General features: G+C 45.5%; 1 protein-coding gene across 2 annotated transcripts; it reads right to left on the reverse strand.

Annotated features, from left to right (window-relative positions):
- Positions 1-6,611: 6,611 nt before the first annotated feature.
- Positions 6,612-10,966, reverse strand: SUCNR1 (succinate receptor 1). 2 transcript variants are annotated; one of them, XM_076341525.1, is made up of 2 exons: positions 10,909-10,966; positions 6,612-8,287 (listed from the first exon to the last, which is right to left on the reverse strand). In XM_076341525.1, exon 2 carries the CDS (start codon positions 8,255-8,257, stop codon positions 7,337-7,339), a length of 921 nt encoding a protein of 306 aa, XP_076197640.1. In that variant the 5' UTR covers positions 8,258-8,287; positions 10,909-10,966; the 3' UTR covers positions 6,612-7,336. The 2 variants fall into 2 exon arrangements, with proteins under 2 accessions (XP_076197640.1, XP_076197638.1); XM_076341523.1 differs by lacking the exon at positions 10,909-10,966 and adding an exon at positions 10,423-10,511.
- Positions 10,967-12,909: the final 1,943 nt, after the last annotated feature.

The following is a 12,909-nucleotide window of genomic DNA, read 5'->3' on the forward strand; positions in this document are numbered from 1 at the left end:
TGTATACTACTCAGGAGTAGAAGAATTAAGCAGAGAGGAGCACGCATGCATAACTTTAATATAGAGTTTTTTTATCTTGATGTCACCTGGGACATCCAAAACAAAGCCAAAAGCCTGCAAGGGGTTGCAGAGCTGGAAACACCATGACACCCAGGGCTGGGGGAGCAGCGCTATTACCTTAGGACGGTTTTTACAGAATTATGCATTTCGCCTGTGAAGTGAGATGTGACCGGTTCGTGCAAAGGCCCTGAGACCTGCCCCTTGAAAGCAAAACAGGTACCTCTGCAGAGAGTAACTTTGGAGGGAAGAAAAGGGTCCTTTTGAATAGTAGCTGTTTTGGAAAGAAACTTTCATGTTTTTCTAGCTGGATGCTACAGACTGTGTATTCATTTTCAAGATAATTTCTGTAAGGAATCCTTTTTTATCACATTTTTGCTCTTTTTAATTGCAAGACCAGAAGCACCTTAGTAAAATGTGTAATGATCAGAATTTTCACTAATTAGTTTGGGGAAATGGAAGTAGGTGGGGATTTTAGAGACTGCCACTAAATCAAAGGTACAAACCAGGATTATCTCAGACAGTGAAAGGGACCAGAGCCCAGCAGGTCTTAAAATCACCCAAGGTGCCTGGGTTCTGTCTAGGAGCTCCCAAGCTAAACAGAATGGCTTTTATGAAGTCTAAGAGAAGAAAAGGGTAGGTCTGCTGCAGCAGTGTTAGAAATCAGAGCAGCGAGCTAAAGGGAGCTGGGGGCGATAGCAGAGAGGAGTACGCTACTGCTGCTGCTGCTGCTGCTGCTGCTGCTGCTGCTGCTGCTGCTGCTGCTGCTGCTGCGATATTCACCTTAGGCTAGGCAACGCAGGAGCTGCAAATGTCACAGTTTTGAATTATCAAAAGGGCTAAAATTACTTTGTTATGTTAATCAATATCATATAATCAGGATAAAACCAGACTCAGAAATAGGGTTACTAAGAGATTATTAAACTTCATTTTTTCTCTTTGCCTTTGCTTTAAGTCCCAACAAGCTGGTGCAATGCTGCCTTTCAGCCACAGGAGAGCATGAAGAGCTCGGGTCTTGGGTGTGGGTGTTACGCGACCAAGTTTGAGCTGCGGCACAGGCTCGTTCTTAGACCTGGCTCAGTTAAAAGCAAGTGCAAAGCTCTGAGCTTTGGTGCATGTGCAAAAGGTTTCTTACTATGTGGCTTTACTTTATATCTGCAGTTTAATATGATCATTGCCATCTCTTCCCCACTCCTATGTTTTCTAACACTAGTGATGTATATAGTATGAATGTCCTCTGCTAAATTTTCCTTCTAGAAGGAGCTAGTCTGTACAGCTTGATATTTATAATTCATTGTCTTCTTCCATTCTGAACAGATTGGTTCTAAAACTTAATTATATAAATAACATGGATTTTTATTTTGGCTATATATCTTTATATCTGTTTTATATCTAATTCTTCACGTAGAGTGAAATCAGACACTGTGGATATACTGGTCTGACCTCACAGCTGTCTGCTTTGAGCAGGAGGTTGGATTAGATGATCTCCTGTGGTCCCTTCTACCCTGAGTTATCCTATGATATTACCTATTTTTATATTATTAAATAGAAAATATTTCCTGGGATTAAACAACAGCTGGTCTTAAAATAAATGGTCAATAAAATCAAGATCCTCTTCCTACATCTTAGGTGGCCCACAAGTCCAACTGCTGGAGTACATCAGCTGCAGCGAAGACATTAAAAAGAAGGAAACATTGAAAATGACAATACAAAACACAAACTAACTGTCACCAGTGTGGAATTTTGGCAAAAATATGTGAAATGGAAATAATATCTGCCATGAGAAATCTCAGAAGATGTTGCTTTTACATACTGCCTGGATCTGTAAGTGCTGCAAACCTGTATAATAGGTAGTGCTGTGAAAGACAGTTTTCAAAAGCTTTGGGATTTATAATCCTGAGTCTCAAAACGGTTTCAGAGATTTCAACACACAGTTTGTAAAGGCAAATATTACCTGCTGCTGATTCTGTTATAGCTGAGACAACCACCTTTCAGCTGGACACAAGGTTACCTGTGCCAGGTCTGCCTTTGGGGGTACTTTAAAAGGCAGAGCCCAGCTCAACCCTTGACAAACCAGCTGTGCATGCAAAGAGTGGAAAGGTGCTGAGTGTGGCCAAGGAAGGTGCCAGCTCCAGGGCTCGTCCTCCTCTTTGGGAAGGAAGCGAGCGCTCAGGGCATTGTTTGCTTAGTCAGGGCATGCAAATATTTCTAGTTTCTTGTTCTGCCTTTCCAAATCCTTCTCATTTGTGGGAACCGAAAGCAGGTTTTGGGTTGGGCTGCAGGAGCTGGGTCCAGAGGGGAAATGCAGGGCACCGAGCCTGCGCCCAGCTGAGCCTGGCCCTGCTCACCCCATGGCCCTCAGACTCTGCACTGGAGCAGCAGTGCTTGCCCCTGCATCCCTGTTAGCAGCTTGATGCTACCGCTTCATGGGAAATTGTTGACGTGACTTTTCAGTATTCTTCTTGCGGTTTAATTGCATAGAAACAAAAAAGAGCTTAACAGCTGCCAGCCTGTTCCTGCTTAAGTTAGAGCTATTACAGTCCTTCAGAATTTCACCTAAATGAATTGATAACCAGTTTTCTTATTAGCTAACCTCTGTCTTTTAAAATTTCATATGCCATGATATGATCAGTACACATACTAGAGAAATAATAGCATCACCATTATAAAAAACAGTTGATATAATGTATGGGAGTTCTATTAAGTAGTGCTGGGCTCTCAGATGCCAGGCACTAGTTTCTAACTTTGCACCTTTTTTATGATGGATATATAGTATATATTAATAGAAAGAGCATATATTTAGAGATGATGATTACTTGCTGGGTACCAAGCCGACGGGGAATAGCTGTGTGGGTAAATGTGACACTGGTGTGTACACAGGGAGGTATCCTTAGTGACTCAATGCACTTAATAAGGAGCAGATGACCCTGCTCCCCTCCATGGACACAGCAAAACAAATAATTGAACATATTAATCCATAAGAACTGTCACTACACATTGCTTACAAAGAAAAATCATCTCCTGGCCATCGATCTCCCGGACATGGGATACCACGTGCTGTACAGATGCATCTCTGGTGGGGAGAGGGCAGCGGCATCCGACGTGCCCGCAGCTCCAGCCCTGTCACAGGGCTTGGACTGGCCTCATCCCAGCCTGAGCAGGACAGCAGAGCCGGACCCTGGCCAGACCCCAGCAGGACCAGGGCAGTGACACCTGGATGTTGTTGGGCCGGCAATGCCTCCTCTTCCAGCCAACGCAGCCTTGAGGAGAACATCTTAACCCAGACCTTCCACATATCAAAGCAACTTGAGCTTCTGTGCTAAAAAACCTAAAAGCAAAATGGTAAGTTTCTTCCTGATTTATATGAAGAGCCCAGAGTCATGTCCCTGGCAGTAACAGAATTGCTGCCGATGTGTGCTGATGGGAAAACCAGACCTTGCTTTGCTAACACTGTGACAGGAGTGGTCCTGTCTGTGGCAGGATGGCTGTGCCTGCCTCGGAGCATCCCGTGCCCACCCACGGGCAGGAAGGAGCTGGGGCGAGCATCAGGCAGGGTCAGCTGCGTTCCCCCAACAAGCCTTGCTATCCTGCATGCTCTCTGAAGGGGCAGAGATGTGTTTTCTAGTATCATTGAAAGTAGGCTGTGGCTTACCATTTCAGACTCATACAGGCCTAATTAAATAGATACTTTCAAATTACCAATGCGGATATTCCCAGGGAAGCTGCCTGTCTTCATCTGCCCTTCTGCATACACAGCTGCTGGGGGAGGCTGAGCTGCCAGCACTACGTGAGCTGAGTATTGCACAAGCTATTTACTGGAAAGTGGCTAGCAGGTGACGGTTTATTTCTCTTCTGCCTTCATCCTTCCTGCCCTGCCTTCAGTATGGGGTCTGAATGAACGCCTGGTGGCCCCTTCCCTCCGCTTCCCCTTTCGCAGCCGAGATGTGGGTGCTGAACCAGCGCTTGCACAACTGGGGGTTGCTGCCATCTCTTGCCCAGCACGTACAGCCATCACGTGGAGGAAAAAAGGGATGGCTGGTATAATGAAACTGCCCCATGACGTTAAAAGGTGAAGAAAGTTGTTTCCATACCCTGTGTAGATGATGGCAATCACCAGAAGAGAAACACTACTACCAAGAAGGAAGGGCACGTGGCAAACTGCCCGCAACGGGCACTGCCTCTGATGGGTCTGGGGTGGGGGTACCGGGAGCCACGGTGAGCCTCTTGCCAAGGAGCCGCCTACATAAACCCAGGAACACTGCATGGATTGCAAATTGAACCATGAGTTATTCCAGCATTACAATATTCACCACTTTATTACACTAATCTCATGAATAACTCTGCTAGGTGAACAGGTGACCAGAATGAATTGTGTTGTGGAGCGATAGGCATTGCATTTGGTTTGGCAGATTCCTATATGAGACACACATAAGAAATCAGGCTAAACAGAAAGTGGGTTTGTGTTGAAAATGCAAAATTCTCTTTTCACATTCTTTCTCAAGCCCAAGATGGATAACAGCAGTGAAAGCAAATATAGATAGTCAGATGTAGGAGGTGACAACCACAAATCTCTAATGCGGAAAAAAATTAAATACAAACAGCATGTCCAGGCAGAGTGTATGTGGCCTTTCCACTTCTGCTATGGGATTACGTACATATTTAAAAAGCCAAAACCCACCAACTCCTCTTGTGCCCCACGTAAGCCCATTCACGAGAAAAAGGAGCCACTGAGCTGGTACAGGAAAGCCCCAAATAGCTACAGTTTTAGAAAATAAACATTTCTTTGAAAAGTCCTGTTCTGTCCACTGCAAAAGGCAAAGGTGAGTCTACTAAAGGTGTTTCAGCTTAATATTTATTGCTGTATGGTGCTTTCCCTGGAAGAAAATTCCTCTTTAATGTGTTAGGCTCCAACTTTAAAAAGGGAATATTCGACCTGCTTTTGGAAATTCTGCTCTTAGCTTCATTTGTATTGGGCTGAACGTGTGCAATGTCACACCCAGCTGAATTATTGCCTCTTGGTGCTATGTACAATGGTCCTTAAAAAACAGGAGGTATTTATAATGGAAACTCAAGCGCAGCCTTACCTGTCCCAGGCCGTGCTGCCATAACACACATGATGGGTCTTTTTTCCACCGAGTGATTTAGTGATTTATGTGTAACGATTTGTTACAAAGCAAACAGAGGGAAGAAAATAAGGATTTACGCACCTTTCTCTCCAGTCAAAACTTTAGTTAGCACTCCCCGGACAACCCTCTCCCTGCCGGCGCAGCCTGGCTGCTGTTTCCAGCCCCCCCAAAGTTGTGCTGTTCCAGCGTGGGAACCGCTGCTGGCTGAGCTGGAGAGCGGTGGCTTCAGCCAGCAGCATTGCTGCGGGGGGACGGGACGAGCCCTCCCATGGCAAACTTCTCGGGGAGCGGTGCAGGAGACACTCGTGTGATGTGACAGCAAAATCCTTCCTGCAGCATCACTGGGATCAGCAGCATCAGCATCATCACCCTGAGCTGAGGGGGATCCCCGCAGGTGCCCCAGGGGTGCCTGGGCGTAGCACCCAGCACGTGTCGTGGCCACCCACCGTGCCAGGGGAACGCTGGCATGGGTATTTGTGCGAGATACTCGCAGAGGAAAGCAGCCACTTTATCCCTCAAATTGAGCCAAATGAGTACTTTTGCTCACAGACTTTTAGGGTCTTACTGTTAACAGGAAAAAGGCAGATAGAGTGGCTTCATGGACATTAAAGAGAATAGCATATAAAACAAAACACTCAACACAAAGGGGACTTTTTTTTTTTTTTAAACAGGACGCACAGTTTATTATCAGACAGGCAGGTATCAGTGAAATATTTAAGGATATTGCAGATGAGCAACACATCAGAAAGCAGAACTAAAGTTGTCTCTGATGAGACACGACCAGCGGTCCTTTCTCCATGCCTTGGGGAGCAGCGAGCCCCTGGGCAGCGCTCACTTTGTGCTTTGCTGCGGGCTCCTCCATTGCCTGCTGGAACTCAGGCAGAGGAGGGGGCTGCTCGCACCCAGCCCATGCTGCTGTCCACACTCCGCCTGGCACGCCCCGGTGCTCTCTGCAGGTCCTTCCCGAGCCCAAGCTTGTACAAGCATATTACTTCATCGATCTCTTCACCCTTTATATTTGAAGTCAGGTCAGTCAATTGGAGAGTAAGTTCTGCTGCTGCAATGATTCTGCAGGGATGTTAGGCAGAGAACTGGCTCCTCGATAGCTCCTGTTTCATTATCAGAACTGTTAATGAAGTTCTAACTGTGAGGTCCAAATTCTGCTTCAAGCTATACATTCTGCTCGCACTTATACATAATTACATTAAAGTTAAGTAAATCTATACTTTGAAAAGTGACTGTGAAAATGCCAGTATGGGCTTGCATAGCTGTCCCAGTGATGTACGAAGGCAAATCTCAGTTAAGATCTAAAATGATAGATTTTCGTATTTTTATTTCTGCAAGCTGAATCTAGCTTTAACATCAAAGTGTGAAAGAACCTGTCTCTACACACACCCCCCCCCTCCCACACACACACACACACACCCTTTGCTGTCTCAGTGCTTCCACAAAACGCTTGTATGACCAGCAGCCAAACATTACAGCTTTCCGCACTCCTCACACTCATCACAAACAAAAATAGTGACGTAGCCACTGCCTCCCTTCTGGCAATGCCAACAAAACGTTCCACCCAGCCATTTGCATACCCTCCTTTTTTGCCACATCCAAGGTGCCAACCCTTGCCAAATCAGCTGGAAATGTGAATTGTCCCAGTTATTTATTCTGAAAGGTAAACCTCCCAGGAGACGCAGAGTTTGCAAACACTTCTACAAAGAAGACTCAACCTTGATCCCCGGATTGTGTAGACCATGTGAACTAGTGCCGCGGCACATTTTATCCAAGCCTAGGTCCAGTCCAGCCTCAAGTTATGGCTCACAAAGAAGTTGTCTGAGAGCAACATATTTTCCCTCTAAGAACTACCATGATGATCTTTTATTTACAATATTAATAGGCCATAGCGTATCCTGCTATGAGAGCACAGTTTCCTGCTGTACTGTTGTGAGTGAGCAATCACTCCTGGTTTGCTGGAGTCAGATTAGCAGTTGTATCCTGTACAATAAGGTAACAAGTGCATTTAGAGGAACACAATCAGCTTACGCATATTCTATAGCACAAATAAAGTTATCTAAAAAATGGCACTGTACATTGTTGAATGCTCTCTCTAAGAGATTTTCCTCCCCCCGTCTCCGACTACGAGAGGTCTTCTTATTCGTTCATTTGCTGGTGGTTGTCAACCTGCTCGAGAGCTGCCTTATTTTTGCCATCAGCATCTCTCTGAAGTGGTCACCCATTAAGAAATAAAAAACAGGATTAATGACACTATTTAAAAACGCAATGGGTCTCGTGATGATGTAAATGATGTTGATGATTCTCTGCGTGCACATAGATACATTCAAGGCTGGTATTCGGGAAGCAAGTCTGACATTGCGCATTATGTGATAGGGAGTAAAAAGCAATGAGAAGATAACCACTGTGAGGATGACTAAAGTAAGAGGTTTTTCAAGCGTCAGGAGGGAGCTGAGTTGCTCACTCCTGTTTTTAAGAAAAAGAACCATCTTCACATAGAAGCAGCACATGATCATGAGAGGGATAAGGAACCCAAAGACCGTCAGAAACATGCTATAGATGAGGTTTTTCGCGGGGTCTCCAGAGCTTGCATAATCAAGACAACTGTAATCATTGTCAGGCGTTACAGGCTCCAGGAAATACACCAACGGCAGCAATTCCAGTATCACTCCGATCCATATAGCAAAAGACACGATAAGGGCCATTTTCCTCTTCTGTAGAAAATGTTCTCTGAAAGGACATTTTATGAGCATGTATCGGTCAATACTGATAGTGGTGAGGAAAAGGATGCTGCCATACAGGTTTGCATGCAACAGGAACCTGTTGCTGTGGCACAAGATGCTCTCCACTGACGATTGATCTCTGGAGTAGCTGTTCACAAGTACTGGAAGAGTACAAAGAAATAATAAATCTGATAATGATAAATTAAACAGGTAGATGTTGCCACTTTTCCAATTTTTCAGACAGAAAATATAGCCGAACATAACAATGGTGTTTCCAGTGAAGCCTAAGATGAACTCAAGGCTGTACGTGATGGAAAGATAATACTTTTCTAGGACTCTGCTCATCGGCAAACAGCCACCTGTCTCGTTCACAGCCTGGAAAGTCGAAAGACAAAAAATAAACACCAAAAATTAGTAAAAGATCATTGCATGACTATTTTTATATTGTTGCTGTAATAGGTGAATATGGCATGCTATTTCCTTACAGCTTTTATGATAAGTAGAGATTTGAACTCAAAGAATATCCCTTATGCACGCAAGATTTCTACCTTCAGCTATTGACCAGAGTTACAGAGCGAGGTGAAAACTTGTGTGAGCAAAAACCTGTGTGAGGAGTTTGAAGTAAGAGCATCACCTGAAGGCATCTGCCATAACGTGCCAGCTGCTGCTTGGCCAAACCCATGGCAGTACCAGAGGCCGGGAAAGTAAAACTCGCCTGTCACCACTTTGTCGCAGCCCTTGCTGGAAGTCATCTGCCTCCCTGTTACCCAACCCCTGTCCGGTGGTCTCCTCACTCATCACTAAAGCAGAAGTCCACTGTCAAGCTTGATAAAGGATGAACTCATTAGCAGCAATACGGCCACGCTCTGACAGCATTACTCGGAATTCATTAAGAAGTCAGGAGAGAATGTGTTTATTAAATTAATCAAACCATTCATCACGCACTTTGTACGGTTTTGCTGGTAACTCGGTACCAGAATTGCACAGAAAGCGCTGTGAGGATGAAGTGCATATCCTGTGCATCACGGCAGGCGTGCCGGAGGGCTTCTGAGCCATTCCTGCAGACACAGGGCATTTCTGCTCCTGGGGTTTTACAAGTCTTTTCTGTTTTCTACAAAAAGCCCTTTCAAGAAGGGAAGGTTCAGTTACGACTGAGTCCTCGTTGATACGAAAGCAACTGTAGTCAAGGGGACAGCACAGTCAAGATCAGGATAAAACACCTTCAAAGCCAAATTCACAAACTCTAAGTTACTTTTGTTATTAACTTCCCATGAAGTGAGAACACTGTGTATGATTTATTCAATTACAGCTCATAACTTCTGCTAAGCCCACACCCTGTGTGTAATGGAGTGCCCCAAGCCCAGCCCCATGGAGCGGCCGGAGGAGGAGAAGCTCTTCCCTGCCAGGACAACGCTGAGCACCGTGCTGGCAAACGCGTGGCTGTTTGCAGCCGGGAGAGCTCCTGGCAGGGCTGCCAGCACCGCTGCCACTCCTCCTGCACTGCTATTTCATTTTCTCTTTGGCTCCAGACAAAGAGCTTCTCCTTTCATCTTGGAAGTAAGTAGCACAATCAGTATTCCTTAAGGAGCAAAGCTTTCTAGGAAGCTGCACCAAGTGTGAGTTTGCCTGAGGACAAATTTTGCTGTCTTTCTAAAGGTTGGTTAAAAAAATGCTTTCATGCTACAGGGAAAGAAATGGAGTAGGCTCTCAAGCAGTCATTCCTCTCCCTCCTCAGGCAAAGACACCCGCACCCACCTGCAGGGGAACTGCAAGATAAAGAAAGCTTTTAGTGAGAGCCTTTGGTTAAAATATTAACAAAACAATTAGAAAGCAGGGGAAAACAAAATGTTAGAAAAATGGGATATAGATTAAAACTGAAATCAAGCTAAGTCTAAGCTCTGAAAGAGCAGCAATGTGACTGCCACAAAACCTGCTAAAGACAACCTCCGCAAACCATGTAATTGTTTTAAGTATTTTCAAAGTTGTTCTGGTGTCTAGAATTTGTTAATAGGTCTCTGCTCTCAAAGCACTGTATTTTATTTTAAAGGTAGGTCATGAGACAGAATAAAGTACAGCATATACATCCAGCATATATCCAGCATAAAGTTACATCCAGCAAATATCTACACTTACACTGTGTACTGCAGGGGACAAAATATAGCCATGAATGCTCACTTTGGTCAGAATGACCTCACATGCAGCACCTAGCCTAACCCTGGCTGGTCAGGCTCTTGAGAAGAAATTCAACACTTCAGTGAGATTTTAATTCTAGAAAACACTGCACTAACATTAGCACTTTAAATACAAATAATAACTTTAAAATTACTATATTGACAGTTAATTGATTTAGGTAGTTGTTAGAAAAAGGCTGATTAATCAATTTTAAAGAAAGCAGTCAGGGTAAAACAATTAAAGGGTTAATTCAGAAATGGTCTCGCTAGAGGAATAACAGAGTCTTCTCGAGAAGCCGCAGTCTGACAGCCGGCTCTCGGGGCACAAGGACGCCTTACCATTCCCAGGGCTGGATACTGCCTCTCCATCAGCACTCCTGGACCATGCCTTGGCAAGAATTTTGCGATCCCTCGAGTGCAGCACAACACTGCCGTTTAACCTAGTTTGCATATGATTCAATCATTAATGAGTCAAGGCAAAGGAGCGATTTGTTTGGCTGAGCAGAACACGGGGGCAGTTTTCATGGGAGGAAGGTACTGCAAAATGTGTGCCGAGCCAAGCCAAACAAACACTTCCCCTTTGCAGAGACCTGTTTGGAAACCACCCGGGGAGGATGGGAGGACGGGGGGGCTGCAGCTCTGCCCCGCGCCATGGGGAGCTCGGGGCGTGCCGAGAGCACCTGCCGAACGCGGGGCTCTGATAAAGGATTTAATGTGAAATGCTTCTGTTTGGACAATGTCCAGATCTCACAGCGAGCCATGGGGCCAGCAGTCAGAGGTCCCCAGCTCCCACCCCGCCTGGCCAGCGCTGTGCAAAGCACTTACGGCGTGCGGGCTGCAGCGGCTGTCGAGGTGGAGAGCCCGGTCCTGCTTCACAGAGCCATGAAGAGGGAGAGTGCGCTGCTCTTCATCCCGCGTTTTGAGAGATCCCCAGAGGCATCAGGAAGGCAAAGCCTGGTGGCTTGTGTCTTGATCACATCCAGTCTTCTTCAACCACAGAACAGTCTCTCCTGTTACACTCGGAGATCAATGCAACAGATGCAGCAGCTCAGTGACATTCTATAGTTAGCAAACCAATTAAAACAACATATTTTAATTATATTAGAGCAGAATGCTAAAGAAGAGCACTTAGTTTTCATATAGTAACACATTTTAACACTTCAAAGCTTGATGGTTTATTCATCATTGCTATGTAATATTATTATGTTTTTAACTTTGAGAATAAATGCTGCTAATGCAAAATGACTCTGCTCCACTGCAACTAATGCACCTGAACCAGTTTATATCAGCACAAAAGTTGTTTCTTGGTTTCAAACGATACAGTGGCATTTTTAGGTGTGGTTTTGATTGTATTTTTACCTGTGGACCGCTGTCTTCCACTGTAAGAAGATTTAACTTTTACTGCTGTGCATAAGCATGCTCTAAGTCAGGTTTCAAGCCAAAAAGTTGCTACTGTGTGATCTGTCAATATACATTAATGACTGAAGACAAAAGGATCTGTCTTTCTTTCCTGGCTCATGTAAGAAGTATAGCTCTTTTCAGCCCGCTACAGAAAAAACATTTCACTCTATGCAGGCTGCGGGGCTGCATTTACAGTCACTAGGCCTACTTTGCAGGAAAAATAAAATCCCAGCATTTGTGGGGCTTATTAATCGCCCCTTTAGTAAACAAGCCAGAACTGCTTTATTCACCCATTAATGACAGCTTGCTCAGAATTGCTGGCAGATACCAAACCAGCTACTACTGCACCCACGAGCAGATGGCCATGCATTTGCAACGCGCGCATGTATACTGACATCTAATTGCTTCATCCGATCCCAGCAAAACCAGGCCATTCATGCAGTATTTAGATCGCATGCAGCATCTGGAAAACACGGGCAGTGCCGGCGCTGCTGTGAGCTGGGTGAGCGGCTCCCAGCAACACTGTATGTCGTTACAGCACCGATCCACTGCTTCATCCCTCGCAGGGACAAACAAACTGGAGCTAAGTTCCGATGTAAAACTAGAGCGTATCCAAAAAAAGCTGTTCTCTGCTGGGTTAGCCCTTTATACAGCTTGTCTACTTGAGGGCAAGGCTTCCTCAGGCAGGAGAGGAGCAGAAGCCCAGGTGACAGTGGGTGACAGCAGCACTGTGCCGCGCTCCGGCTGGGATGGTCCCTTCACTGGGGAAGGTCATGCCCAGGAGAAAGGGGTGTTTCAGCTGCAGGCAGAGCACCGCTAGGGTGGGTATCTCCAGTTCTCAGGCGAACTGCTCAGTCTCAGAGTTGTGGTCTTCCCAGCCTCATCCCTGCTCCTGACTACGCAGGTAACAGCACACAGTCTCATCCTGACCAGTCCGGGATCGAGCCTTCTCCAGGGGGTCACTGCCATGGAGAGCATTTCAGAGCAAAGCTTTGAGATTGTCTGCAAATATGGCCACCACATAGTTAACTAAAATCACTTTTAAAAGCAATTTCCTTCTTTTTCAGAAGGAAATACAAAGAACTGAGAAGATAAGGCTCACTTCTTTTCTCCTCTCCATGTACCCAATAGCCCTGTGGTGCTGAAGGAGCTCCTGTACATGGTGAGTGAGTGCTCAGAAGAAAAATGATCCAGTGCTCCAGACAAAAAGTACATTTTGAAAAAGTGCAAGAAGAAAGAGGAGTGCCAGTGAAAGACTGAGCTTTAAAAAAGCTCTGTGAATTTCCGCTACAAGATTAAAATAAAAAGGAAAGAAGAGCTGGGCAGGTTTGGGACTAGTGGCAGGTACCTGCCCCACCACACCTCTGTCCTGCCCGGGGGCAAGCTGGCACGGCAGCACCAGCGGTCCCCGCAGCACAGGCAGGA

This window comes from Aptenodytes patagonicus, chromosome 6, assembly GCF_965638725.1.
Source record: "Aptenodytes patagonicus chromosome 6, bAptPat1.pri.cur, whole genome shotgun sequence".
NCBI lineage: Eukaryota > Metazoa > Chordata > Aves > Sphenisciformes > Spheniscidae > Aptenodytes > Aptenodytes patagonicus.